This window comes from Ceratotherium simum, chromosome 14, assembly GCF_057802395.1.
Source record: "Ceratotherium simum simum isolate JZ-2026a chromosome 14, ASM5780239v1, whole genome shotgun sequence".
Lineage (NCBI taxonomy): Eukaryota > Metazoa > Chordata > Mammalia > Perissodactyla > Rhinocerotidae > Ceratotherium > Ceratotherium simum.
Genome location: NC_141913.1, coordinates 26,356,483 through 26,381,860, shown reverse-complemented (window position 1 = coordinate 26,381,860; position 25,378 = coordinate 26,356,483). Strand labels below are relative to the sequence as shown.

Sequence of the window (25,378 nt, the reverse complement as noted above, 5' to 3'; positions counted from 1 at the left end):
GGTAAGTAATGTCATACAATTTTTGTCTTTAGTCTTTGGTATGGTTTCTTTAACTTCTGTTGAGCTTCTGTTGCAGGTATTGGACATGGGCGTATCTTCTAACGATGTCATCATCATTAGCATATTCTTCCTGCTAAAAATAAATATCAAACTCCAAAGCCTGTATTGTCTCATGTTTTTGAAAATTGAGAAGAAGACCAAAACTTTTTCTGCTTTATACTGCTTTCTCACTTAAGTTGGTTATTTATCACTGATTACAAAAATAGAGTTTTGTGTTTGGAATATAAGTGTAGAAAAAAGATCAGATACCACCCAACTCTCTCTTTTCCCAGTGCTTTCCAGCCAGATTTCATAGTTGATAGTTACAGGTGGTGAGGCTGACGATAATATTATTTACCATGTGTTATTAGTACTATTCTAAGCACTTCACATATATCAACTCATTTAATCCTATATAGCAGGAAATATTATTATCCCCGTTTTACAGAAAAGGAAACTGAGGCACAGGGAGATTAAGTAACTTGCCCAAGGTCACAAAGAGATAGTGAATTGTTTAGAAACCAAGGAATCTGCCTCCAAAAAGATGTATTTACCTCCACTTTTTACTTAGAGAAATGTAAGACAGCAAAAGCTAAAGTGCTCTCTTTCCAACTCTGTCTACTTACCGCTTCCTCTGAGTCACTGTCTTGAAATCAAGTGTTCTAGGAACTTTCTTTGTTGTTTTAGCGTGACTAGATTTTATCATATGAAGAAACCACTTAAATTATGCTAAACATTTTTTACAAGTAAAGAAATACTTAGATTTCTAATAAACTAGGAAGTTATTCCATGGAACTCTTTGTAAATTATTGTTTATAACTAAGTGATTCCTTTGTCAGAAGATAAAATGCTTTGAGATATTTAGACATTTTTAAAGTCTAAAGTGGCATCACTTTGAAATTGAGACCTTAGAGGTCAGGGTTTTTACTTAACCATATCAGCTGTGATATCATCAAATAGTTTTCAGTTATCGTGCATTTTTGAACATCAACTGTGATTGCCATGTATTGATGTCGTTAATTGCTCTTTTTTTTTTTTTTTTTTTTTTTAAATGGGACCTAAATTTAAAGTATTAGTTCAGGAATTGGCTATTTCACATTTCTTAAGGGGGCCACTATTAAAGCATTTGTAATGAATGAAAACATGAAGTGTTTGTAAAAACTTTGGAAATTATGAATCATCATTTTTGAAACTTGTGACTGGCTGGTTATTAAGCAGATAATTGTTAAAATAGACTATTAATAAGTCTAATTTATATTTATAAAATCTATTTCATACATTGCTGTAGGAATCATATTTAACTATTCAGAAGTTGAAATTATGGCATGAACTATTGTTCACCTAGCTTATTATCTTGAAAGGCATTTATGAATAGGGGACTTAAAATGACATTTTGATTTTGATATTTTTGGAGAGAGGGCAATATAGAGATCAGACGTTCTTCCATATTCAATGAAATTATGTCTTGTCTTTGCTTTATTTTGAATACTTCTTTTTCATGATACAGTTGGTTTAAGGAAACATGCTTTTATAAGATCCCTGTTTATCTCACAGTACATTGATCCATTTTAAATTGCTAAACTTCATAGAAAATTGATTTTCTAGTCTATGGAATAGATTTCCATAGAAAATTGAAAATCACAGTTTGATGGCTCCTAAAGGGAGAAATCAAATCATAGTTCCAAATTCTAGAAGTCAGAATGGGAAAGCTGTTAGAGAGGAACGTGTTTATCTTATGCAGTCTTACATCATTATATTTAGCTTTACTTTATTTTAAAAAATGAGGGCATAGTATTCATTGTATGAATGTTGTTTGTTTAGTTTGTCTCTCGTGGTGTCAGATTGCATCCATTGAGTTGCTTTTATTCGTTTTGTGCATTATAGGTAGTACTACAGAGAACAGCCTGGTGATGCAGGTTTCTATAGTTGTACAAGTGCATCTGCAGGATTGATTCTTAGAAGTAAAATAGAATAACTGAGTTAAAGGAAATGTATGTTTAAGTGTTGATAGTGTACTCAAGCCCTCCAAAAGGTTCTGCACTTTTAAACAGCTTGCAATGTGAATGCATCTTTTTCTACATAGCCTTGCCCCCACTGAATATCGATGATCTTTTAGGTTTTTGCATATCCGATAGGCTAAAAATTATTTTTTTGTTGACTGAGATTGATCATCATTAAAAAATATTTATTATCCTTTTTATTTCTGCTGCAAATTCCTTATATCCTTAACTGCTTTTCTATTTGGTTCTAAGTTTGTGTATTAATATTTGTCTTTGCCTTTATAGATTCTGGGCTTTCTGGATATAGTTAAAATGGCCTTCTTAATTTATAACTATAAGAATACTATGCTATTTTTCTATAGGTTTTTTCCCTAGTAATTTTATTAATTAGGACTTTTTGTTCATGGGGTGTAAGATGGAGGCATCTAATTATTTGAAAGTGATAGTAAATGTCCCTTAGTCATTTATTGATTAATGATTAATGGGAATGTAGTTATTTATTCTACTGACCCATTTGTATTACTCACTGTTAATTATACATTAGATTTTTGTTTGTGTTACTTTTTGATATTGTTCCTGTCTATAATTTTAACTAATCATGATTATTGTGTATATGAATTTTTACTTATTGTTTTATACATATTTGCCTTCATACGTAATATTTTAAATGACAACGTTTTGCTAAGTAGACATTTCTTAATTTACTTTGCCTTTTCCCTGTTTTTGGACGTATTGTTTTCTTTTGTTGTCTGTCCTCTATCTGCTAGACAGTATTTTCTAGATTTTTCAAGAATGCTTACTTTTATAAAACTTTTTGTTTTCCAACAAGTTCAATTTCCAGTTTTTTAAATGCTTAAGATAAATTTTGTTTTACCTGAGACGTTTAACAATTAGAAACTCCTAATGTCATGCTCTATTAATGTAGGAAATAATGTTTTAAGTATATAGTAGTGAAAATGAAAATTTAAAAATCTGTTGCTGAGAGTGGTTATCTGCATGTCGCTTTTTGATAGTTTTCAAATTATAAATATTATTCAAGGGCATAGTTGTAAGAAGTATATAGAACTGATTATGGAATTTTTTGTCTCTGGTTCAATTACTTCTTTATGTTTTACTCTGTTTTTCCATTGAAATCATATTGATTAAATTTAGAGATAATTTGATAAGATGGAGCTATATGGATTTTTCAAAGAAGAAAATGTTACTAGTTTCTTATATTACTTTTTGAGACCTAAATATTGTTGTCTAAAATTTTTTATGGTGAATTTATCCATTTTTCAAGAATCATGTAGTCTTTTAATTATTTTGATTGATTATGCAAGTAATCTATTTTCATCATAGGAAAAAAGCTACATAAGCAAAAGGGTTAGCCGTGTGTATTGGCTCCATGTATTATTTTGTATATTGTCCTTTTCATGTAATGTATTGTGTGTCTTATCATTTCACTGCTGTATGTTCTTATGTCTATTTAAGCGTTTCCATTCCTTTGATATTATAAACAATATGTAGTGAACATCTCTTTAGTTAACTCTTTACTCACATATATCATTACCTCTTGCAATAAATTCCTAAAGATGAAATTGCTGATTCATGTTAAAGACTTATTCATGTTAAAGACTTGATAAATGTTACCAATCTGACTTTCAGTAAGATTGTACTAAATCATCGTCGTCTTTGATGATTCCTAAATATTATCTATAGGTTTTCTTTTCTGGGCCATTTTCTCCAGAGAAAATGCATCAAATTTGCTGGGTAGATAACAGGTCATCTGTTTGCAGAACAGTGCTTTACCTCTAGTCTGTGAGATTTGGATCTCCAAATGCAGATATTTGGCTTGGTTTCTTATCCCCCATCTTTTGGCTCTATGGGATAGGGTTTTGACAGATTGGTGTAAAGAGTTTTAATTGATCCTTATTGTCAACCTTAAGACTCACCATTACATTTCAAGGAGCTTGGTTATCTCAAAGTCCTAAACCTATCCAAAGTTCCTCAGGATGAATTGCATTACTTTTGGTCATTATCCCTTGTTTCAATTTTTTCCTCCTTCTGAAAGTTTCTTGACATCTGTTTACTGTGGTTCCCTCATCTCCATCTTCGTGGGTTTATGCCTTTATAAATTGCTTTATTATTTTAGTGGCTTTTTGGGAGGGAGTGGGGATAAATATGAGTTCAGTTTGTCGTATAAATGAAAGACCTTCTGTGTCTAATTAAATAGAACTATACTACATATGTTTCATAACACCTGCCAAACCATCCTTGTCTGAGTGGTTGTCATACATTGCCTGGATTGTGAATAACTGATCTTCCTGTTCCCTCTCTTAACTCCCTACATCACTGCAGCCAGATTGATCTTAAGAAGAAATCGGGTCTTATCTAAAAACCTCCAGTGCTTCCCTGTACACTTTTGAATCTTATTTTAAACTCCATATATGTCTGTGAGCTCACTAGTCTTGAGTCTCCGTTTAAACTCATCTTGTACCATCTCACAGGCATCGGTTCTGCTCTTCAAGCAGATGAAGCATGTTCTCACATCAGGGTTTTTGTTTTGCTAATTGCTAACAGTGGCTAGAATGCTCTCCTGGTCTTTACTTAGCTGGTTCCTTTTTTCATTCAGGTTTATATTCCTGTGTGACGTCTTCAGAGCCCTCTTCTGTTCCTTTCGTTTGGTTCCACCAACCTTTTCTCCTGCCCCCCTCCCTCCACTGTATTACATTGTCATTTTGGGTTTTGTTTTTCCTTCATGGTACTTATCACTATTTAAAATTTAAAACTTTGTATGTTTGGTTATTCTCTGTATCTGCCACTAGAACATAAGCTCCATGAGAGGAAGGACTTGGTTTTGTTTTTCATGTTTATTGCCATATTCTCAATGTGCTTGGAGCAGAACCTTTCTTGTGGTACTCACACAGGTGTGAGTGAATAAATGCTAGTAGGCCATCAAATGATGAATGCATGTATGGTAGTACCAATATAATTTGCCAGAAATCTATAATATTTATATTTTAAATTGGTAATTTATTTTGTAATTAAACCAGAAAAGAATGATACTTTAATAAATAAAAATGATTAAAGATACTTGAAGTTTTTGAAGAAAATTGTATCCAGTACAATAGGTTAACTAATTTTTAAGTCATATTAGTATAGTCCAATACTTTAAAAATAAGAAGTGGGCTGTGTTCATGTTGGAATTGTAAAATTACGAGTTTACCCTTTTTTTCCTTCAGTAGAATAGCATGTTAATATGTTAGAAAACATGAAAAACAAATGATCAGTCCTCAGCAGTTCATAAACACTGAGTTTATAAAAGTCACAGTGATACCTCCTTGAAGAACTGGAGCTACAAATAAAATCAGAGTCCTTAAACCAGTGTTCTTTCTTTTACATAAAAAGAATTTAAGCTGTATTTGCCCTCTGCTTGTTCACTTATTCATGGACTAGAAATCATAATAGTAATACCTTTCAATAGAGGCATTGTGATTAAACACATTAAAAGGAGGTTGGAGCCAAAATGTGAAGGCACTGAATGTCAAGCTGAGCAGATGGTTATAAGTCCAAAGGATAGAGAGGAGTGGCGGCATTGGCATTGTTTGAAAACCCGGTTGTAATTGCTGAGTGGGTTAGAGTGGTGAAAGATTTGCAGTAGGGAGACTAGATAGGACTTGATTAGAAAATTATATGTGGAGTGATAAAGACCTGAACTATAGTTGATGATAGCAGTGAGAAAATGGACAGATATGGGAAACAGTTGAGTCACCAAAATTTGTTAATTGGATCTGTGGGTAGAGGAATAGGAGGAATGAGTGATAAATGAGATTTTGAAAACCATGGGGCAAATGATTCTGGGGTTAACTAAAAGGATATTAAACTAGGAAACTAGTTTGGGGAGACGGGGGAAGGATGATTTTGGTTTTAGGTAGGTCAATAAACTAAAGTTTTTGTTTCTTAATTGTAAAAGTATTACGTGCTCCTCATAGTTTAGAAACTATTGATAAGCACACGCAGATACCACCTAAAATTTCATCACACCATAAATAACCTTTGACAAAATTTGGAAGATGGAATCATACAGTACATGCTATTTTATACATTGTCTTTTTTACACATTTACTGTAAACACTTTCCCATGATTATAAATATTTTAATAGCTAAATTATATTGTTTTAAAGAAGTATTTCTTTAACCAGCTACCTATTATTTAGCATTTATGTTTTTTCCAGTTTCTTGCTATTGAAAAATACTGTTTTGAATCCCCTTTTACCTAAGTCTTTGCTTATCTGTGGTAATTTTCTCGAAAATTCTTAGAAGTAGGGGAAAAAAGGAAAATTAAAGCAATAAGGTGATACAATTTTTATGCTCAGTTCAGCTACGATTTAAGAAAACAAAATGACATCCTTTGTGATAGCAAGGGGAGGTGGAAGTGACAACTCATATTATTACATATTATTGATATAGGTTCATGTGACCCAGCCTGTGTGAAGGACAGTTGACAGTAAGTATCAGGATTCCTTATTTTACATAATGATTTTTTCTGCTCTTGGCCTTTTATTGTGGGTGTGGGGCAGTATCTCTTTGTGGTTTTGATTTGCATTGCCGTAATAATTAGTGATGTTGAACATCTTTTCATCTGCTTGTTGGCCATTTGTTTATCCTCTTCGGAGAAATGTCTCTTCCAGTCGTTTGTCCATTTTTTATCCATTTTTTAATCGGATTGTTGGTTTTTTGTTATAATGTGATAGCATAGTTTTAGGTTGATGATACTTGTTACTAGAGCGAGTTTGTAGATCATCTGATCCACCTAGTATTGGAAGTAATTCTAGAACATTTCCCAGAAGATGAGATAGATTAGCTAGCTTCTGCTTGAGTATTTCTGATGTCAAGAGAGCACACTGTATTGAGAGTAGTCTTTTCCATTTTCTAGACAATTGCTAGAAATTTATTATATACTTTTTTATTTAAGAAATTTCACAAAAGTATTTGTTCACTGCCTGGTGTTGCAGTGGTTAAGTGCGCGCACTCCGCTGCGGCCGTCTGGGGTTCGAAGGTTCAGATCCTGGGTGCTCTGATGCACCGCTTGTTAAGCCATGCTGTGGCGGCATCCCATATAAAATGGGATGGATGGGCATGGATGTTAGCCCAGGGCCGATCTTCCTCAAGAAAAAGGGGAGGATTGGCATCAGATGTTAGCTCAGGGCTAGTCCTCCTCCCCCACCCAAAAAAGTAGTAGTGTTCAAATATATATTTTTATGTGTGCACACACACGTATATTCATACATTGAGGAACATGTGGAAAATACCAAAAATACAGAATGGAAGATAAAAACAACCTACTATTGATATTGAAAATGCATAATTTGAAATAATAACCCTCTTTTAGTTTCTTTGTCTCTTCCCTTTCATCTTTACAGACAAGTTTTGTTTATAGAATCTTAGATCTTTTTGTTGGTGTGTAAATAATCGTGTTTTTCTTATTTTTTTGTCTTACCACCATCATTCTTGTCTTAATTGTCATTAAAAATTTCACTTGAAAAGCTGATCTAGTCAACTACGGCAGAATAAAGGACAGATATAGAAGTCACCAAGAGTAACAGAAGTAGTGCAAGTCCTTGCATGTCTGAGAATGGCTTTCCTTTCTGCTCACCCATTACAGCTTGGCTGAATATAGAATTCTCAGGTCATTTTTCTTCTTTTTCTGTTTTGGCCTTACTGTATTTTTTTCCTTTTTCCTATACATTTAACACTTTACCTAGCACATAGCTAAGATACTGGTCTTTCATTAATTTTGCTTGATATTTGATGTGCCCTTTTATTGGGAAGACTTAAGTTGCCTTTTATTTTTGTTTCTCTATTTTTTGTAGTTTCTCCTTAAATTCCTATTATATGTATATTGAATCTTCTGAATCTTTACTTCATGTTGCTCATCTTTTCTCATAATTTTTCCTCATTTCTGTCCTTTTCCTTCAGTATTTTTCGTGAGTTTTTTGTTGTAGCTGTTGTTTTTGTTATACTTGTTCTTCCTTACAGCATGCTTTTCTGATGTTGGGGATGGAGATTGTTTAGTCAGATTTTCATGGGTCTGTGTTGAAAAAAAGAGTTTATTATAGCTTTTACCTGGCCAGTTCACAGATTCTACAACTGCAGTACAAGTCAAGAGGGAATCAGAGTGAGAGATGTTAGTGCCAGTTTTTTGAGTTTGCCGTGTCAGCCCAGACCTGAGTGGAACTATGCCTCTATTTTACCAGCACACCAGCCACGACATCTAGTACCACTTTGGTTATTGTGGTCCCTGGATCCTCCCCGTGCTGCTGGGAGTCCCAGTGGGCACTGGTTGCCTTCTTAAAGTGACTTGTAGGAGAATCAGCAATATAAATGTTCAGAGCAGCTGTAAAATAGTCATGCCTCCAGAGATTGGCGAAGTCTATAGGAATGTTTGGACCTATTTAATGTAAATGTAAAATAGTATTTAATTAGCTGTTGTCTGCTTTTTATAAACCTTAATATGTATCTCTCTTGGTTAGCTTCTTATACTTTTTATTGCAGGCAATGAGTGCTTAAAGCATTTTCTCTCCCCACTTTTAGATGACTTTTCCTAATCCGTGGGTTTAGAAATTATGCAAATAAATATTTGAAAATATATGTTTGATGAAAGTAATAGGCTCTGACAAGGGATCTAAGCATCATTTCAGTAAGCAAAGTAAATAATTATAGTAAAATATATAATGAGTCTTTTTATGTTTTTTAGTCTTTAAAGAATATTTAAGTAATTTATGGTAACTAAAATCTTTACTATAGCATAAATAGTTTGTGGCATTTATTTTTGCTGCATGTAAACTATTTTTTACTTGTAGGCTCTGAGGAGTTTTTTTGTGTGTGGAGTGTACATATTTTGACAATGTAGCATTGGCATTTTTTTCTCATACTCATTTTGAGACTACTTTAAACCTCTTTTTTTTTTTTTTTAACATCATGCATTAATCTTGGAGTTGTTTACCAGATTCTTATGTAAATAGTTTTTAAAGTATATGTGTCTTTATTGTCTTAGTGAGTCAGTGTTTTAGCCTGTAGAGTTTTTTAAAAACATGACTTTTGTCATTTCTTATTTTGGCTCTCTTGGCTTTGTTTCTTCTGCGGATTTCTTAAGGATATATTCCAAGTTATAAGTAAAAATATTTTTATGTGTTGAAGAGATAAGTCCGGAAACATAAGCTTATGGTTAGAAATTTTTCTCGATTGACTTTGGTCTTAGATCAGTGAACACTTCAAGAGGCAGTTTAGCTTTGTGGTGAAGAGTGGGGACTGTGGAACTGGATTGCCTGAGTTTAAATTCTGGCTTCACTACTTTCTAGCTCAGTGACATTGGGCAAAACATTTGACCTCAGTTTCTTTGTCTGTAAAAAAGGGATAATAACTGTACCTGCTTTATATGGTTATTATGGGATTTAAATGAGTTGAGTGCTTAAAACTGCCCAGCATATAGTAAATATCTCAGAAGTTACAGCCCAAAACAAAAAAAAAACCTAGAGGTTTTCTAGCTGTCTTATCATTTATCATTATCTTATTATTTTACCAGTGAAATTATGTCTTATTTATAGGTATACTGTAAGAGGGTATAAGATGTCTGCAATGTTTTTATATCTATAATCCTCTCAAAAAGGAAGTGCATATATTGCTAGCTATATTCTTAGCATCTCAGTGATTGCACCTGGATTCATGAGTTCTTTTATAAACAATGCATTTAATCATTTTTTGAGATTCTGGCTTACCTGCATCAGGCCTACTTGTCTGTTGTGTCTGGAATCTACCTCTTTTCAAAATTAGGCACAGTATTTGCTGGTATTCACCCTTTTTGTAGTTCCTCATGATTTCTTGGAAGTAATTGTCTCAGAAATCAAGTTGGTCTAAAGTGTTTTCTACCTTTTATGCCAGTGTTCTGGAATGTAATTGATTATGTTAAGAAACTTGGATTTAATTAAAATGTGTTCACATTATTTCCTTGCCTGATTTAGATTTTCACTCTATTCTGTAGAGGACACAAAGGCAGAACAGGTGCTTAGACTTTCTACCCTTGACTTGCTATTTTAAGGTGTTAGACTGAGTTGCACCTTTTCCTTTCTCCTAGAACTTATAGAAAAGATAATATATATTAAAATACAAAGAAATATATAAAATCTAGTATAGTCTGTCTTTATCAAATAACTGTATAATAAAGATGTATCTGAAGATATATATTGTGTTACCTATCTATTACATAAATATAAAATATAAAGTTAGATATAATGAAGAGAGAGGAATAAATGGAGAGGGGGATGAAATGGGGAGAAAGAAATGAAATAGAAGGAGATACAGATGAAATGGAGGGTTTGAGGTGAAATGTAGAGAGAGAGAGAGTTTTACTGTTCAATAGGTGGCCAGTAGGCACATGTGTTACTTAAATTAATGAAACTTAAATAAAATTTAAAGCTTAATTCCTCAGCACTAGAATATTTCAAAAGCTCAGTAGCCACATGTGGCTCTTGGCTACAGTGTTGGACAGTGCAGATATAGAACATTTCCATTGTCACAGAAAGTTCTATTCATAATGATTGATAAGATTGCTTAAAAGATAGGTATAGGGCCGGCCCCGTGGCTTAGCGGTTAAGTGCGCGCACTCCGCTGCTGGCGGCCCGGGTTCAGATCCCGGGCGCGCACAGACGCACTGCTTCTCCGGCCATGCTGAGGCTGCGTCCCACATACAGCAACTAGAAGGATGTGCAGCTATGACATACAACTATCTACTGGGGCTTTGGGGGGAAAAAATAAATAAAATCTTAAAAAAAAAATAAAGATAGGTATAGATAAAATGGAGAAATAAATATATAAGAAATTAAGAAATTATATTTACTATATATGATATATATAATAGCTCTGCTCTAATAAAAGAAGGAATGCTATGGGTACTCCCCAAATGGCAATATTCTTAGAAGATGGATTACTGACAGGAATTGAGTTGAATAAAGAAACCGCGTCCTGGCATATACCCTCCTAAAGGTGGGAGTATTTACACAAATGCTCTATGCCTAGAAGTGGAACACCTGGAAGCGGAAGGTTGGACTAACACACAGTGACTAAGGGTACTGCAGTGGAAACGATCAGGAGAGTCAACTCCTGTGCGTCCCCCCTTCTTGGGCCAGGTAGCAGTGGTGAGGAGTGTGTCTGTATGGGAGCTTGGAGCAGAGGAAAAGGGCAGTGTCCCCTCCAGGCTGGTGAGGCCCTGGAGTGATGATCATCATCTGTATCTGGAAAACCAGTTGCTGGTATAATGCCTTTTGGATCTTGTCCGCCTCACTGACAACCCAGGCAGGTTGTACATACCATCTGTAGTTACATAAAGATAGTAACATTACTGGAATCACCAAGTGTTTTCAAATACATAAGACAGCAGGCTCAAGGGGGAGAACTTTCCCCTAGGAAATAGTTAATAGAAAAACCAGCACAGTAATATAAACTACTGAAAATGCCTAAATACCTGGACATCTCTCCCCACCCCTAATTAGTATCCATCAGAAAACGGTGTCCTCACAGCCATTTTATGAGAAGCTACTTTTTCTGATAACAAAGGAATGTTTGGGAATTCTAGGCAGGTAAGCTAGGAAACAACATAAACCATGGCATTCAAGTCAGTGGCTGTGAAATGAGAGTGGAACAGTGGAACAAGTGAAATCCTCTGAGATTTTGGAAAACAGATTGTGCTGATGAAATTTAAACAATGTAGTAAGTCAGTGCTCCACCTTTGCGCATAATGCATTCCTAAAAATGTGAATAAAAATAAATTATATACTAAATTTTAGCAACAAAATCATATACTATGAGGGACAATATTTTTCTCCAGAGATTTTTTTAATTATAAAATTCCTTACTATAGCTGTTGATGTTTTTTAAGGCCCTATGTATTATTAGAGATGTAGAATTAGGAAGGACATAGATTAATTATTAAATATAGACAATGCAATTTTATTAAATATAGACAATGCAATTTTAAAATAATATGTCATTCTCTTGGCTAAATAGGAATAACATTTAGTAGTCAGGAAAACTGATCTTCAAGTTGGGAAGAAGGATTTGGTTTTTAGTGGATTGAGCTAGAGGTTGTGATGCTGATTTTGATGGCAGTCCCATCAACTTTCCTTCAATCTGTGAAGCAAAAGATGTGTAACAATTTGCCATCTTCTCTTGCCTTTTCATGAAATATAAAGAAGCAATATCTTCCTCTTTGGATTCGTGAAATTCCCTTTGCATTTGGATCACTGGGACTTTTTGACGTTGAGTCCCATTTCAGAATTATAGAATTCTGTTCTCATTTTCCTTTAGTATGGAATGCATAGCTGACCAACTGAAGTCCAGGGAGTATCTGAGTGGACCTAAATATTTGCCACTCTTAGCGTGTCTGATTTCTATCCTTGTTTCTTATCGCAAGTATCAGTACCCACATAATACCACAGAATGCTATATAAAACTGAAATGCATCATCATGGGATGGCTTTGACCTGTTTGCTAACTAATGTGTGAACGTCTGAATTGGATGTCAAAAAAGCTGTTTAGGATTATCTGTATATAGTGTATATAAATAAATAGTGTATATGAGGTATATCGTTATATAGTTATATACATTTCACACAAAAGGAACTTTTTGTGAAATTTGGAGATGCCCTGTAGATAATGGCGAAAATTTTACATTTCAGTTCTAAAAGATGACAATATTAAGAGTTTCCTTTGACATTAGAACACAGGATGAGGCAAGGGAACAGAAACAGTAAAAGAGAGGAAAAAGATGAAGGACAGAAGGGAAACTGGGAAAGGAAGGAAGACAGAGAGGAACAAACAGTACAGCTTTCTAAATGCCTGCCAGAATTTAGCGTTGTGTCCCCATCCAGCAGCTGATACCATGTATACCAGATGACCCTTTTTCCTTAACCCTACCTAGACCTGTCTTAGAATTTATTATCCACAAGGAGGAGTGGAGCATCTGGATGACTAGTGCTAGTGAGGGAGATTGAATTCTAGGATGTCAACTCAGGCTCTGCCTGCTAGGTTTCATTCTCTCTGCCCCTTTCTGACTAATCAGTGAGTACCATTTCCCTTCATTTGAGCTTCTATAGTCATAATGGAAAAAAAAACCAAACTCATATTCATCAAGAAACTGCTCTTGAGGCCTCTAATAGCTTATTAGTTTTTAGATTTTCAGAATTCTTTGGCCTCTTGAATGAAATCTCCCAATACTATATAAAGGAACATTTCCATATGTTACATGGGTAAAAAATTACCAAAATCTTTATATCTAACCTGCAACCCTGCTATTGCACTTAAACTCCATTGTAGGGGAGATCATGATTTGAAATTTAAAATTTTATTGTGAAATAATAACACTTAGCATTTACTCTATGCCAAAGTACTATTCTAAGTACTAATCCTATTTTTACTTGAGACTGTATGAGGTGGATACTATTATACCTGTTTTACAAATGAGAACCACTGAGGCACAGAAATACTAATATGTTATCTTCAAAGGAAGTTTGAAAAATGTGTTAATAATTACATTAAAATGAATACATTAAAACCACTTAGACAGCTCCTGGTAACATTTCAATATATTTCCTTTAGTCGTATAAAAATCAGATTAAAGACATCATTGTAAACATAGTTATAAAAAATTTAAATAGTTATAGCCATACTGTATGCATAGATTTACATCCTACTTGGATCTGTATCTTGATTACTCTTCAGTGAGTATGGAGTATGGATTACAATAATGAACTGAGAATTTGGAGTTATGGGTTCTAGAACTTACTGTGTGAATTTGAAGAAATGGTGTAATATCAAGCCCATTCTTTTCTCATCTTCAACAAGTAGATATCAAACCTAATGATTTATAAAATCTATTCAAACTCTAAAATTCAGTGCTTTTGCCTTTTTCCCTATTCCTTATCTCATAGTAGGGAACTTCTAAGTACTTTCATTCAACTTATAAAAGCATATGCAGAGTTTAAATTTTCCTGTCCTTGTCCTTTTTTCCTAAAACACTTTTCCATCATAAAAACAATACATGATTATTATTATTAATTTGGAAAATACTGAAAAAGAACAAAAAAGCCACAAGTTTATACTAACACTGAAAACAGTCATTAATGTTTTGATCTATTTTGTTCCACTCTGTTTTGTTCTTTTGTTTTGAATAGTTGGGTATATTCAATTTCATCTTTTAAAAAATGTTTGTGAAAGTGATTTAACTTAACATTATAGCTGGCCAGCATTTATTGTATCTTGTTTCTTTCATTTCAAGAAGGAGTGGAACTTAAAAAAAAAAATTACGTTCATTTATCTACATCAGGGTAAATAAGTTATACATGTTGGACCTATTTGAAAGAACTAGGTGTATGTGACAAATTAGCAGTATTCTTACTGTCAAGAATATTGGAAGTTATTTGTTTAATAAAAGTCCTCACTGCCTTCTTAAGTCCGGTTTCTTCAGTACACCACTGTAATTTATTGGGGGAGTGCTATTATTGGTAACTCTACCATCTAATTTATTTATCTGCTCCTTGCTTTTGAAGTAAGATTTGTGTTAGAACTAGAATTTAAGTCTTGATAATGTTGATATCATTGCACACATCTGCTTTGTTAAAGTAAAATGTGAACCTCTTAGGGCCGGCCGGGTGGCATAGTGGTTAAGTTCATGCACTCCGCTTCAGCGGCCCGGGGTTCGTGGGTTCGGATCCCGGGCACTGACTTACGCACTGCTCATCAAGCCATTCTGTGGTGGCACCCCATATAAAGTAGAAGAAGATAGGCATGGATGTTAGCCCAAGGCCAGTCTTCCTCAGCAAAAAGAAGAGGATCGGTGACAGATGTTAGCTCAGGGCTAATCTTCCTCAAAAAAAAAAAAAAGTGAACCTCTTATGTAGTTAAATCAATCAAAATTTTAAGGAGAGCCTTATGTCATTCAGAATAACAGTCTCATGGAAAGGATTCTGTCAGGCTTAACTTCCTAAAGCAAGAATTCTTTGTAAAGCATCTCCCAAGTCTGGTCATGTTTATCAGTTTATGGATAAAGTTACTGCCTCAGAGAAAAGCCTGTTTCATTCTTGGAACCTAAGATCCAGTCATCTTATTCCAATATAAAATAATATTCTTGGGAGTTTCTTAGGATGAATAAACCGTTAATACATTTTAAAATTGAGAACTTACATACAATGAAATGCACAAATATTAAGTAGGCGGCTCATTATCAGTAAACTTGATAAATTTGGGCAACTTATTAGATGGCTAGACACATTATGCTACAGTAATATGTTTTATATTCTGATTCCTAATGAGATTTTAGTTACCATTTGACTTGGGAATATAGCTAAATGTATTTAGTTTTCTTTGATTAAAAAATGTTTGTGTTCATGAAACTTCAGAAAGAAAGATTATAGAATAGATGAGGAACATAGACATTATCCTTGTTTGAGTTGCCAACAGCTTTGAAAAATGCATATATCTACACAAATTTGCTTACAACTTCAGTTGAATTAGGGCTGCGTCTGATACTCACCCTGGCTCACAGTTTAATGACCATTGATCCATAACTAGTGCAACTTGAATGGGGATCAGTGTGAATCGTGCGTTGCTTTCATCATTCCCTTTCTCTGCTTAAAAACTTCCACTGTCAGTTCCTACATTTAGATTCCCCTAAGCTAATTGCATCAATATGGTCAGGACCTGGTTTGGCATTGCTTCTTGGGAGAAAGCACTGGTCACGTAGCTTTAGTCAGCATGGTGACATACCTGATATAAACAGTGTTAAGCTACACTAATTAAGTGTTCAGAATATGGAAAATTAGTTCTATTTCAGTGGATGCTGGTTAAACTGCAACTGGATTTCTGTATTCAACTCTGGATTCCACATTAGCAAAAGGAGTTAATTTACCACAGTGTATCCAGAGGCACGGGCCAGTTTTGCAAAAGAAATGGAAACAAAAATACCTTGGAGAATAGTTGCAGGAAATGGGGATGTCTGAGATCAGACTTAGGGACAGGCATAATTTATGTGCTACTTGTCCTCAGTTGCTTTGAAAGCTATCAGAAGAGTAGAGTTGATTTTACTTAAGAGAGTAGAACTAGGACGGGTGGATGTATTACAGATGACAAGCAAGACCATTTTGCCAGTTAGAACTGCCTAATGCGAAAGGACTATTTAATAATGGGTTTTAGCCTCTGCCATCTGCATCTTCAACAAACCTTCACAGCCAAACTCCTGGCCAAAATAACGTAAAACCTCACACTTAAGACCTACTGACCTCTGTTCCTGTTACCTGATAATCATGTTGAGCTTTCAGAAAAATTACAAGGCATGCCAAAAGGCCAGAAACAGACTCATGCATGACACAAATTTTGGAATTAAAAATAAATTATTAATATGTTAACTTTAATGGAAAAGTAGACACCATGCAAGAGCAGATTTAAGTAGAGAGGTGGAAATGCTTAAGAAAGAATCAAAAGCAGATACCAGAAAAAAAAAAAAAACAAAACTGATAAATGAAGAATGCCTTTGAAGGTCAACTCAATAGACTGGACACGGCCGAGGAAATTATCAGTGGCGTTGATGGTAGGTGAATAGAAACTTCCCAAACTGAAATACAAAAGAAAAAAAGAACAAGAAAAGCCCCAGAACATTAAAGAATTGTGGGACAATTTAGAAAGGTGTAACACACATGTGCTTTGGAATACTGGAAGGAGGATGAATGAAGCAGAAGAAATATTTAAGATAATAATCGCCAAGAATTTCCACAACTAGTGACAGACATCAAACCACTGATCCAGGAAACTCAAAGAACAAACAGCAGGCAGGATACCAAAAAATCTACAGTTTACACTTAGGCATATCATATTCAAACTGCAGAAAACCAAAGACAAAGAGAAAACCTTGCAAGAAGCCCAAGGGAAAAAACATCTTACCTATAGAGTAAGAATTACAGTGGACTTCTCAGCAGAACCACCAGAGCAAGAAGGGAGTGGGGTGAAAAGTTTTGAAAGAAAACCACCACCAACCAAGAATTCTATATCCAGTGAAACTATTCTTCAAAAGTGAAGGAAAAATAAAGTAGTGAGTTTACTGTTGTTGGAGGTGGTCAAGAGGAGGATGAATGACAAGGACAAGAGAAATGTTGGGTCTTAATGTTTGCCTAATTGTATCCCATATATCAACTATTAGCTCTGGGAGATGGTAGTATGTATTCAGCAAAAATATTTCAGAGCCAGCCCTGGTGGTCTAATGGTTAAGGTTCGGTGCTCTCGCCACCGCGGCCCAGGTTCGTTTCCTAGTCATGGAACCACACCACCCATCTGTCACTTGTCATACTGTGGCAGTGGCTCACAGAGAACTAAAAAAGCAACAGCTGGGGTACACAACCATGTACTGATGCTTTTAAAATAAAATGTATTTCATTGACTTGGAGGAATGTTACAAAACCAGGTTCCACTCTTGGAGCTTCACTCTGGACGTGAGCATATTGAGGATTGAAGCAGGAATGTTGCAAAGAAACTTAGTTTTGCTCCCATACAGCCCAGAATCTGATTTTTGGCCTGCTTGTTAAAACCTTGTGTAACAATGCTCCAATGAACAGTCAGTTTGGGAAACACCAGATTAGCTGACGTTTATGACCCCAAGGTAGTGTGATTCTTTAGTAACTAGATAATATATACTAAGGGACTGAGGCTAAAAGGTCACACAGAAAATGAAAGTAATTTAAAGATAGTATGATTAAGTCTACTTCATTTGAATATCAGTACAATTAGAGAAGTTAATTTGATTGTTATAGGTCATTTCCTTAAATTCCTTCTCTTCGCTTTATTTTGAAGTTGCTTAATAGACAAGTAGCCTGAGTTACATGCTGCGTATCAGCTCCTGGGTTACTCCCTCCCCACAAGGTCAAAGCTGATAATTATTATTAGGTTCAGCTTTCCTGGAATATTCATCATCATTTCTTATTGGACTGGTTCCTTGTCTTGGTTCTTTTCTCTTGTGTCATCTTTATGATGTTGCTGCTATTACTATTATTGGTCCCTCTTTGTTTAAAAAAATTAGTCTCAAGGCCCATATGCTATTATTTATGAGACAATGACAACTCCTCTCCACTACTGGGAGTTGCAGAAACGTTTTAATGGCAGAATTAGACTGCCTAATACAAGTCAGTTTGTTTCCTTAACTTGTTGGATTTTGAGTTTTAGGGACATGACTGTTAGTCCTGTCACCATGGTGATCCTATATTTGATGTAAGGTAGCTTTCAGTTGCATAACATACTTCTTCAGAATACCCCTGCCAATAATAATTCCAAGATATGAGAGGCAGGATAGCAGAACAGTTAAGCATGAGGACTCTGAAGCTAGACTGTCTAGGTTTGAACCCCTTTTGCTCCTATCTGTTCAGTGGCGTAAGTTGCTTAATCAGTGGTTAATTATGCTTTAGTTTCATTACCTGTAATGCATGGATCCTAGTCTCTACTTATGAAGAGTAAATGGACCACTTAGAAGAATGGTTGGCCTTTAGTAAGCACCTCAAAATTTTGGTTGGGGTCACAGTATGCTAGATAAAATCTAGACATGTATGCAGCTTATTTATAACAGTATCTACCCTCATTACAATTGAGCATTATTAATTTTTCAAAACCCAGTCAATAGGCAGGTAGGCATGGGGTTCCTTGCAGAAAACTGAAGCCCTGGGAAAACATTTAAGTCTTTTTTCCACTTGTTAACAATCTAGAAGGCTAACGAACCTTTGCAGTAATAGAATTGCAATTTAGTAACAGGTGGGAATTACTTATTTCAAGGATATTTTTAAAGCAAAATGTGCTTTTAGAATACTTATTCAAGAGAATGATAGTAAGTGCTCAAAGGACTAAAAGATGTAAGATGTATTAGATGACATTCATTTACACTAAAGTATTTGCCACTAAAAGGTAAAACTTTCCTGTAGACAGTCAAGGAAAAATGGCTCCATCAGAGAGGTGTGGGGTAATGTGAAAAGAAACAAGAAAGAATTTGATAGTTGGGTTTTCTATTTAAAAAAATTATCAGTTGCAGGATTAAATCCCAAGCTAAATTTCTAGAAGACAGGTTAGGGCAAACCACTGAAATTTTGACTTGCTTTGTGCATTGTCCCCTGGAGATGGCAATAGACTTCACTAATCTCCACAGTCTCAGAAAGTGCCTGACATCATGGAATTTCTTGGCCTTGTTTTTAAAAAAATTTATGTTTTTAATGATCAATACTTCAATTAACTTTTCCTGTCAAACCTAGCAAAGAGTCCCAATTCCAGGGTAAGCAAAATGAAGTAAATTGTGGTGGGTTCTGAAAAGAATTATTGAAGAAAGTCACCTAAGAAAGGCTTATATGTTAACATCTTCAGAGAGGCAAAAGACATAATGAAATACACATCAAAGAAAAAACTATTTAGGGATCTGCAGGAGAACAAATAAAAGGAATCAGAATTGTGACGATTACCATGAACCTAAGGTGTTCTATAATCTGTTCTGAAGATTATGTCTTGAATTTTGACTATTTTGACTGGGGATAACTAGCTTTACCTTCAACATTAGTTTGTTCTTTTGTGACCCAAGAACCCACCTACTTTAATTCTCAAATGTTTATTTACAATGAAAACTGATAAGTATGATAAAATAGACAAATTTTAAGTTGCCAGAACTGAATCAATCAGATTTCAGCTAAGGACACATATATTGAGATATACAGAGAGAAATTTAATTGCTTAGATGTTTTTATAGATGCCTTCTGGAATCCTGTGGAAGTAAGATGTCATATGGAAGTAGTGTACCACTATCCATCTTTAAGAAATGCTGTTGAGGGAAAAGTCTTTAACCATCATGCTAGGATGACCCTGGTGTCTTTGCTGAAAAAAATTCTTAGTATATCTTTTTTAACTGAGTATTATCCAGCCCAATCATATTATTGTACTTGAAAGGCACCCTAAAGATTGATTTCACAAGTGAAAAGTGAGAGAGAATGAGTTATATAAGCCTTGTTTTCAGAGCATTCTGAAATCTGGACTATGCTTAAACTTGCTTCCTGCAAAAGCTACACAGCTTGCTCACTAGAATCAGGATGGGGCTTCCTGGTTTGATGCAGTCCTCTTTCTGCTACAGCAGCTGTAGCAGCTCTCAGGACATGGGTGGGAAGCAAGGGGCTGTCACATGGTAGGCATGATGCTTGCAATTGTTGACCACAGCATTTAGTGGCTACTAAAGATCCACATGTGGATGCAGTTGAAATTCTCCAAGTGTTTTTTTTAACAAGTCACAGTTGTGTGTGAGAGAGGGGAGCAGAACTATTAGCATCTGCAAGAAAAAAAGGCAGCTATATATATACTTAAATTCAGAAATAGTTAAGACATTTACAGTCATGCATTGCTTAACGACGGGATATGGTCTGAGAGATGCGTTGTTAGGCAATTTTGTCGTGTGAACGTCATAGAGTGTGCTTAAGAAACCTAGATGGTATAGCCTACTACACATGGAGGCTATATGGTATAGCCTATTGCTCCTAGGCTACAAGCCTGTACAGCATGTTACTGTATTGAATACTGTAGGCAATTGTAACACAATGGTAAGTATTTGTGTATCTAAACATAACTAAACATAGAAAAGGTACAGTAAAAATATGGTATAAAAGATAAAAAATGGTACACCCATATAGGGCACTTAATGGAGCTTGCAGGACTGGAATTTGGTCTGGGTGAGTCAATGAATGAGTGGTGAATGAATGTGAAGGCCCAGGACATTACTGTACACGACTGTAGAGTTTATAAACACTCTACACTTAGGCTACACTAAATTTATTTTAAAAGTATTTTTCTTCAACAATAAATTACCCTTAGCTTACTGTAATTTTTTTACCTTATAAACTTTTTAATTTTTTTTATTCTTTTGTAATAATACTTAGGTTAAAACAGAAACACTGTACAGCTGTACAAAAAATATTTTCTTTCTTTATATCTTCATTCTATAAGTTTTTCTATATTTAAAAAATTGGGGGTTTTTTTGTTTTTTTTTACTTTTTAAACTTATTTGTTAAAAACTAAGACAAAGGGGCTGACCCTGTGGTGTCGTGGTTAAGTTCACGTGCTCTCCTTTGGTGGCTCGGGGCTGCCACTTCAGATCCTGGGCGCGGACCTACGCACCCCTCGTCAAGTCATGCTGTGGCTGCGTCCCACATAGAAAATAGAGAGAGATGGGCACAGACATTAGCTCAGGGCCAATATTCTTCAGCAGAAAGAGGAAGATTGGCAACAGATGTTAGCTTAGGGTCAATCTTCCTCACCAAAAAAAAAAACCTAAGACACATTAGCCTAGGCCTACACAGGGTTAGGATCATCAATATTGCTGGCTTCCACATCGACATCTTATCCCACTGGAAGGTCTTTAGGGGCAATAACATACATGGAGCTGTCATCTCCTATGATAATGATGCCTTCTGGAATACCTCCCTGAGGGACCTGCCTGAGGCTCTTCTTGAGGAGGTGTCACTCTTCAGAAATATGTTCATGGTGGTTTGCTTGGTTGGTTTCATTTTTTCCATCGTAGATTTGCTTGTAAGCAGATAATGTACCATGAACAGTCCTCTCTATTAATGAAAACCTTTCCGTGTTGGGGCCCATGTTTTCAAAGTTTTTAATGAGGTGGTTGAGGTTTAGAAAAGCTGCTAAACTCCACTGAATTTTCTTGATGTTTCTTCTTTTTCTGCAGTTTTCCTTTTCTCTTGCCTCTTCAGCTATGCGTTCATGTTCCAACAACTTCTCATTAGTCATTTCCTCAGGAACCACTTCTAGGAGATCCTCAATCTCATCCTTGTCCACGACCAGGGTAAAATTGTTTGCCATCTCAACCACAGACTTGTTGATTTTTGCAGCCTCCTCATCCTTGGCAAATCCTGTGAAGTTATGGATGAACCTCTTGAGTGTCTTCTTCCAGGTGCCATTCATACACTCCTCCGTGACATCACCCCAAGCCCATGTAAGGTTCCTGATGCAGCCATAGATGATGTAGTCCTTCCAAAGTTGCATCAGTGTTTCCCTCAGTTGCAGTGATAGCCTGGGCAAAGGTCCTTCTCAGGTAGTAGGCCTTAAAAGCTGCTGTAATTTGGGGCCAGCCTCGTGGCGTAATGGTTAAGTCTGGTGCACTCTGTTTCAGCGGCCCAGGTTCTCGGGTTTGCATTTCGGGCATGTACCTACACCACTTGTCAAGCCATGCTGTGGCTGTGACCCACATACAAAACAGATGCTAGCTCAGGGCTAGTCTTCCTCAAGCCAAAAAAAAAAAAAAGGAAGATTGGCAACAGATGTTAGCTCAGAGCACATCTTCCTCACCAAAACAGAAAGCTGCTATAACTCTTTGATCCATGGGTTGGATCAAAGAAGTAGTGTTTGGAGGGAGAAACACCACTTTGATGTTGGGATGAAGATCACTAATGAAAGGAGGATGCCCAGGAGCATTATCAACAATAAGCAAAATCTTGAAAAGTGTGTTATCCTCCAAATAGTACTTCTGCATTTCGCTGGCATAGTAATTGAGGAGGGCGGTAATTGAGGAAGAGGAGCTGGGTCATCCGTGACGACTTCTTTCTCCTGTAGTACACTGGCAGTGTGTGCTTACTGATGTGCTTGAATGCCCTGAGGTTCTTACTGTGCCAGATCACAAAGGGCTTCGATCTGTAGCCTGCAACATTGTCCCCAAGCAAGACTTACCCTGTCCTTAAAGCCTTGAAACCTGACTTTGACTTGGCCTCCTTATGGATGAAAGTCCTTTCAGGTATCTGTTTCCAGAATAGGGAGATTCCATCCTTATTGAGTATTTGCTCTGGCAAGTAATTTTCCTCCACAATCAGCTTATCTAGAGCTTCCAAAAATTCTTCAGCTGCCTTCACATCAGCACTTGCAGGTTCACCACTCACTTTCACAATATGTAGTGAATGACGATTCTTGAATCGTTTAAACCACCCAGAGCTAGCAGTAGTTTCAATATCGTAGTTGGATCCAACCTTTTCTTTCAGTGTTGGCAAACAGACTTCTTGCTTTGGCTGTGATCGTTATAGTGCTGAGAGGGATACGCTTTTGTGTCTAGTCTTCAATCCGGGTCATTCGCAGTTTCTCCATGTCTGATATAGGCGTTTCTGGAATTTTTGTTAGTCTTGTTGCCTTCCATGAAGCAGATCCTTTAACAGCTTCCTTCACTGTGTTTTTGTTCTTCAGGAGTGTAGCTATGGGGGAATGGGACATGCCTGACTGGCGAGCAATAACCATCAGTGATTTTCCACCTTCGTAGTCCTTAATCACTTAATTTCATTTCTAGGTTAATCACTCAACGTGGCGTCTTACTGGTAACATTAGCAGTGGATTTTGTACGCTTAGGGGCCATGCTGAACAAAACAACATGAGATTAAATCAAGCACAAGAGAAAATGATGCAATCGAGAGACACAGTAAACATGAAATGTATGAGGCTGCTGCTGGCGTAACATGGCATACTGTTTTACAGTAAACTTTTTATAAGTAGAAAGAGTACAATCCAAAATAACAAAACTATAATAGTAAATACATAAACTAGTAACATTTATTATCATTATCAAGTATATACTGTACACAATTGTATGCACTATACTTTTATGTGACTGGCAGTATGTAGGTGTATGTACACCAGCACCACCCCAAACGCTTGAGTAATGTGTTGCTCTATGACTTGACGATGTCTAGACATCACTAGGCGATAGGCATTTTTGAGCTCAACTATTATCTTATGGGAGCACCATTGTGTATGCGGTTCGTTGTTGACCAAAGCGTCGGTGTGTGCGCATGACTGTATTTAAAGCAACTGGACTTTTAGAACAACCGTATCTGGGTCAGCCCTAAAATATTCTAACTCCAAATTTCAGGAAATTTATTCTCTGAGCTGTTCTTACTGCAAGTTGGTTCTGGTTCCATCCCAGAACAATAACTACAATTATATATAGCACTTCATAATTTGAAAACATCCACATTAACTTATTTAAGCCTCACAGCCCTGTAAAATAGGTAGCTCTGTTTTGTAAAGGAAGCAACTGGGGCTTGGATGATCTTAGGGAGTCCTTGCGTAAGATCATATAGGTAGTATATTGAAGAGGTGGTACTTGCATCCAGATCTTCTGACTTCATGCCCAGGAGTATTGACTGGGGACCTGTTCATACCCAGTGCTCTGCTGGACACTGTAAGGAATATAGATACAAAGTATGTTTCTTCCTTATGGATATGAAGACTAGAAAACAGTATAGTAACATTTAAGTTCAGAAATAACTCAATAGCAGATCATAGGAAGTTAGTGTGAGGCTAGAGTAGGAAAGTTTCTGGGGGTGTTTGGTCTTAAAGTGGGTCTTGTAGAATGGAGAAGATTTGGACACTCGATATGTACTTGTTACTAGCTGTAAAGAAAAGCTTTTCCAGCAGTGGTTCAGATTTCAAGCTAGCTTTAACTTATTTTCAGTGCACACAAGACAGATCACTTCTAATTCATTATTGTTGAAGTATCATGGCAGTATAAAGAAGGTTCCTGCCCTTGGGATGGAGACAGATGCGTGTGTGTGTGTGTGTGTGTGTGTGTATGTGTGCATGCGCAAATAAAACAGTACAGAGACAGTTTCAGCTGGGAGCCAGGAATGAGAATGGCAGACAGGAACTGGGGAAGGGTTTCTAGATAAAGTGAAAATTCACCTGGACTACAACGTGGATAAAATTTTGAAGAGAGGAGAGGCTAGGATATGACCAGTGGAAGTGAACCTTGGTATAAAGCTGAGACTAAAAAAACTAGTCAGACTTGAGGGTTGCAGGCTTTAGGCTAGTGGTAATGACACTGGCAAGTAAAGGGTAATCAGTAAATTAAGGACAGAAATATGTCCCTTGTTGAATAAGGGGAATAGTGAGGGAGAAGTAAATTGACTCATAAACAGAGTTGACAGGAATGAGGTAAAGCATTGGTTCCCAGAGTGACACCCATGCCACCATGCTGCATGAGAACATTTATTCTAATAGTTATGTTTATTTTAATATGTGCATCAAATTCAAATCGAGCACAAAAACTAGCACAACAAAGCTGTGATTGTATGGATGTTATTTCTTAGAATAAAGCTCTGTTAAAAAATGAGTTGATTTAAATAATAAAAATATTAAGTAAATAGTATATCATGTGATAAAGACATTATGAAAGGTGGCGATTAGCTAAATGAAGTTTGGAAAAGTGATTAAAAGTTGGGAGTGGTGGTATGAGGAAGCCTGGAATTCTGCAA

General features: G+C 35.9%; 1 protein-coding gene across 4 annotated transcripts in view; it reads left to right on the top strand.

The window, feature by feature from the left end:
• RPRD1A (regulation of nuclear pre-mRNA domain containing 1A) overlaps window positions 1–25,378 on the top strand; it is an 87,297-nt gene that overhangs the window by 42,227 nt on the left and 19,692 nt on the right. The window contains exon 8 of one of the 4 annotated variants that reach the window (XM_087439149.1): window positions 77–10,260. The exons of the other annotated variants lie outside the window; for them this stretch is intronic. Coding sequence (XP_087295275.1) covers window positions 77–235 — 159 coding nt within the window. The 3' untranslated portion in view covers window positions 236–10,260. Of the gene's footprint in view, window positions 1–76; window positions 10,261–25,378 lie in introns of those variants that run through there. 4 annotated transcript variants of the gene reach the window in all.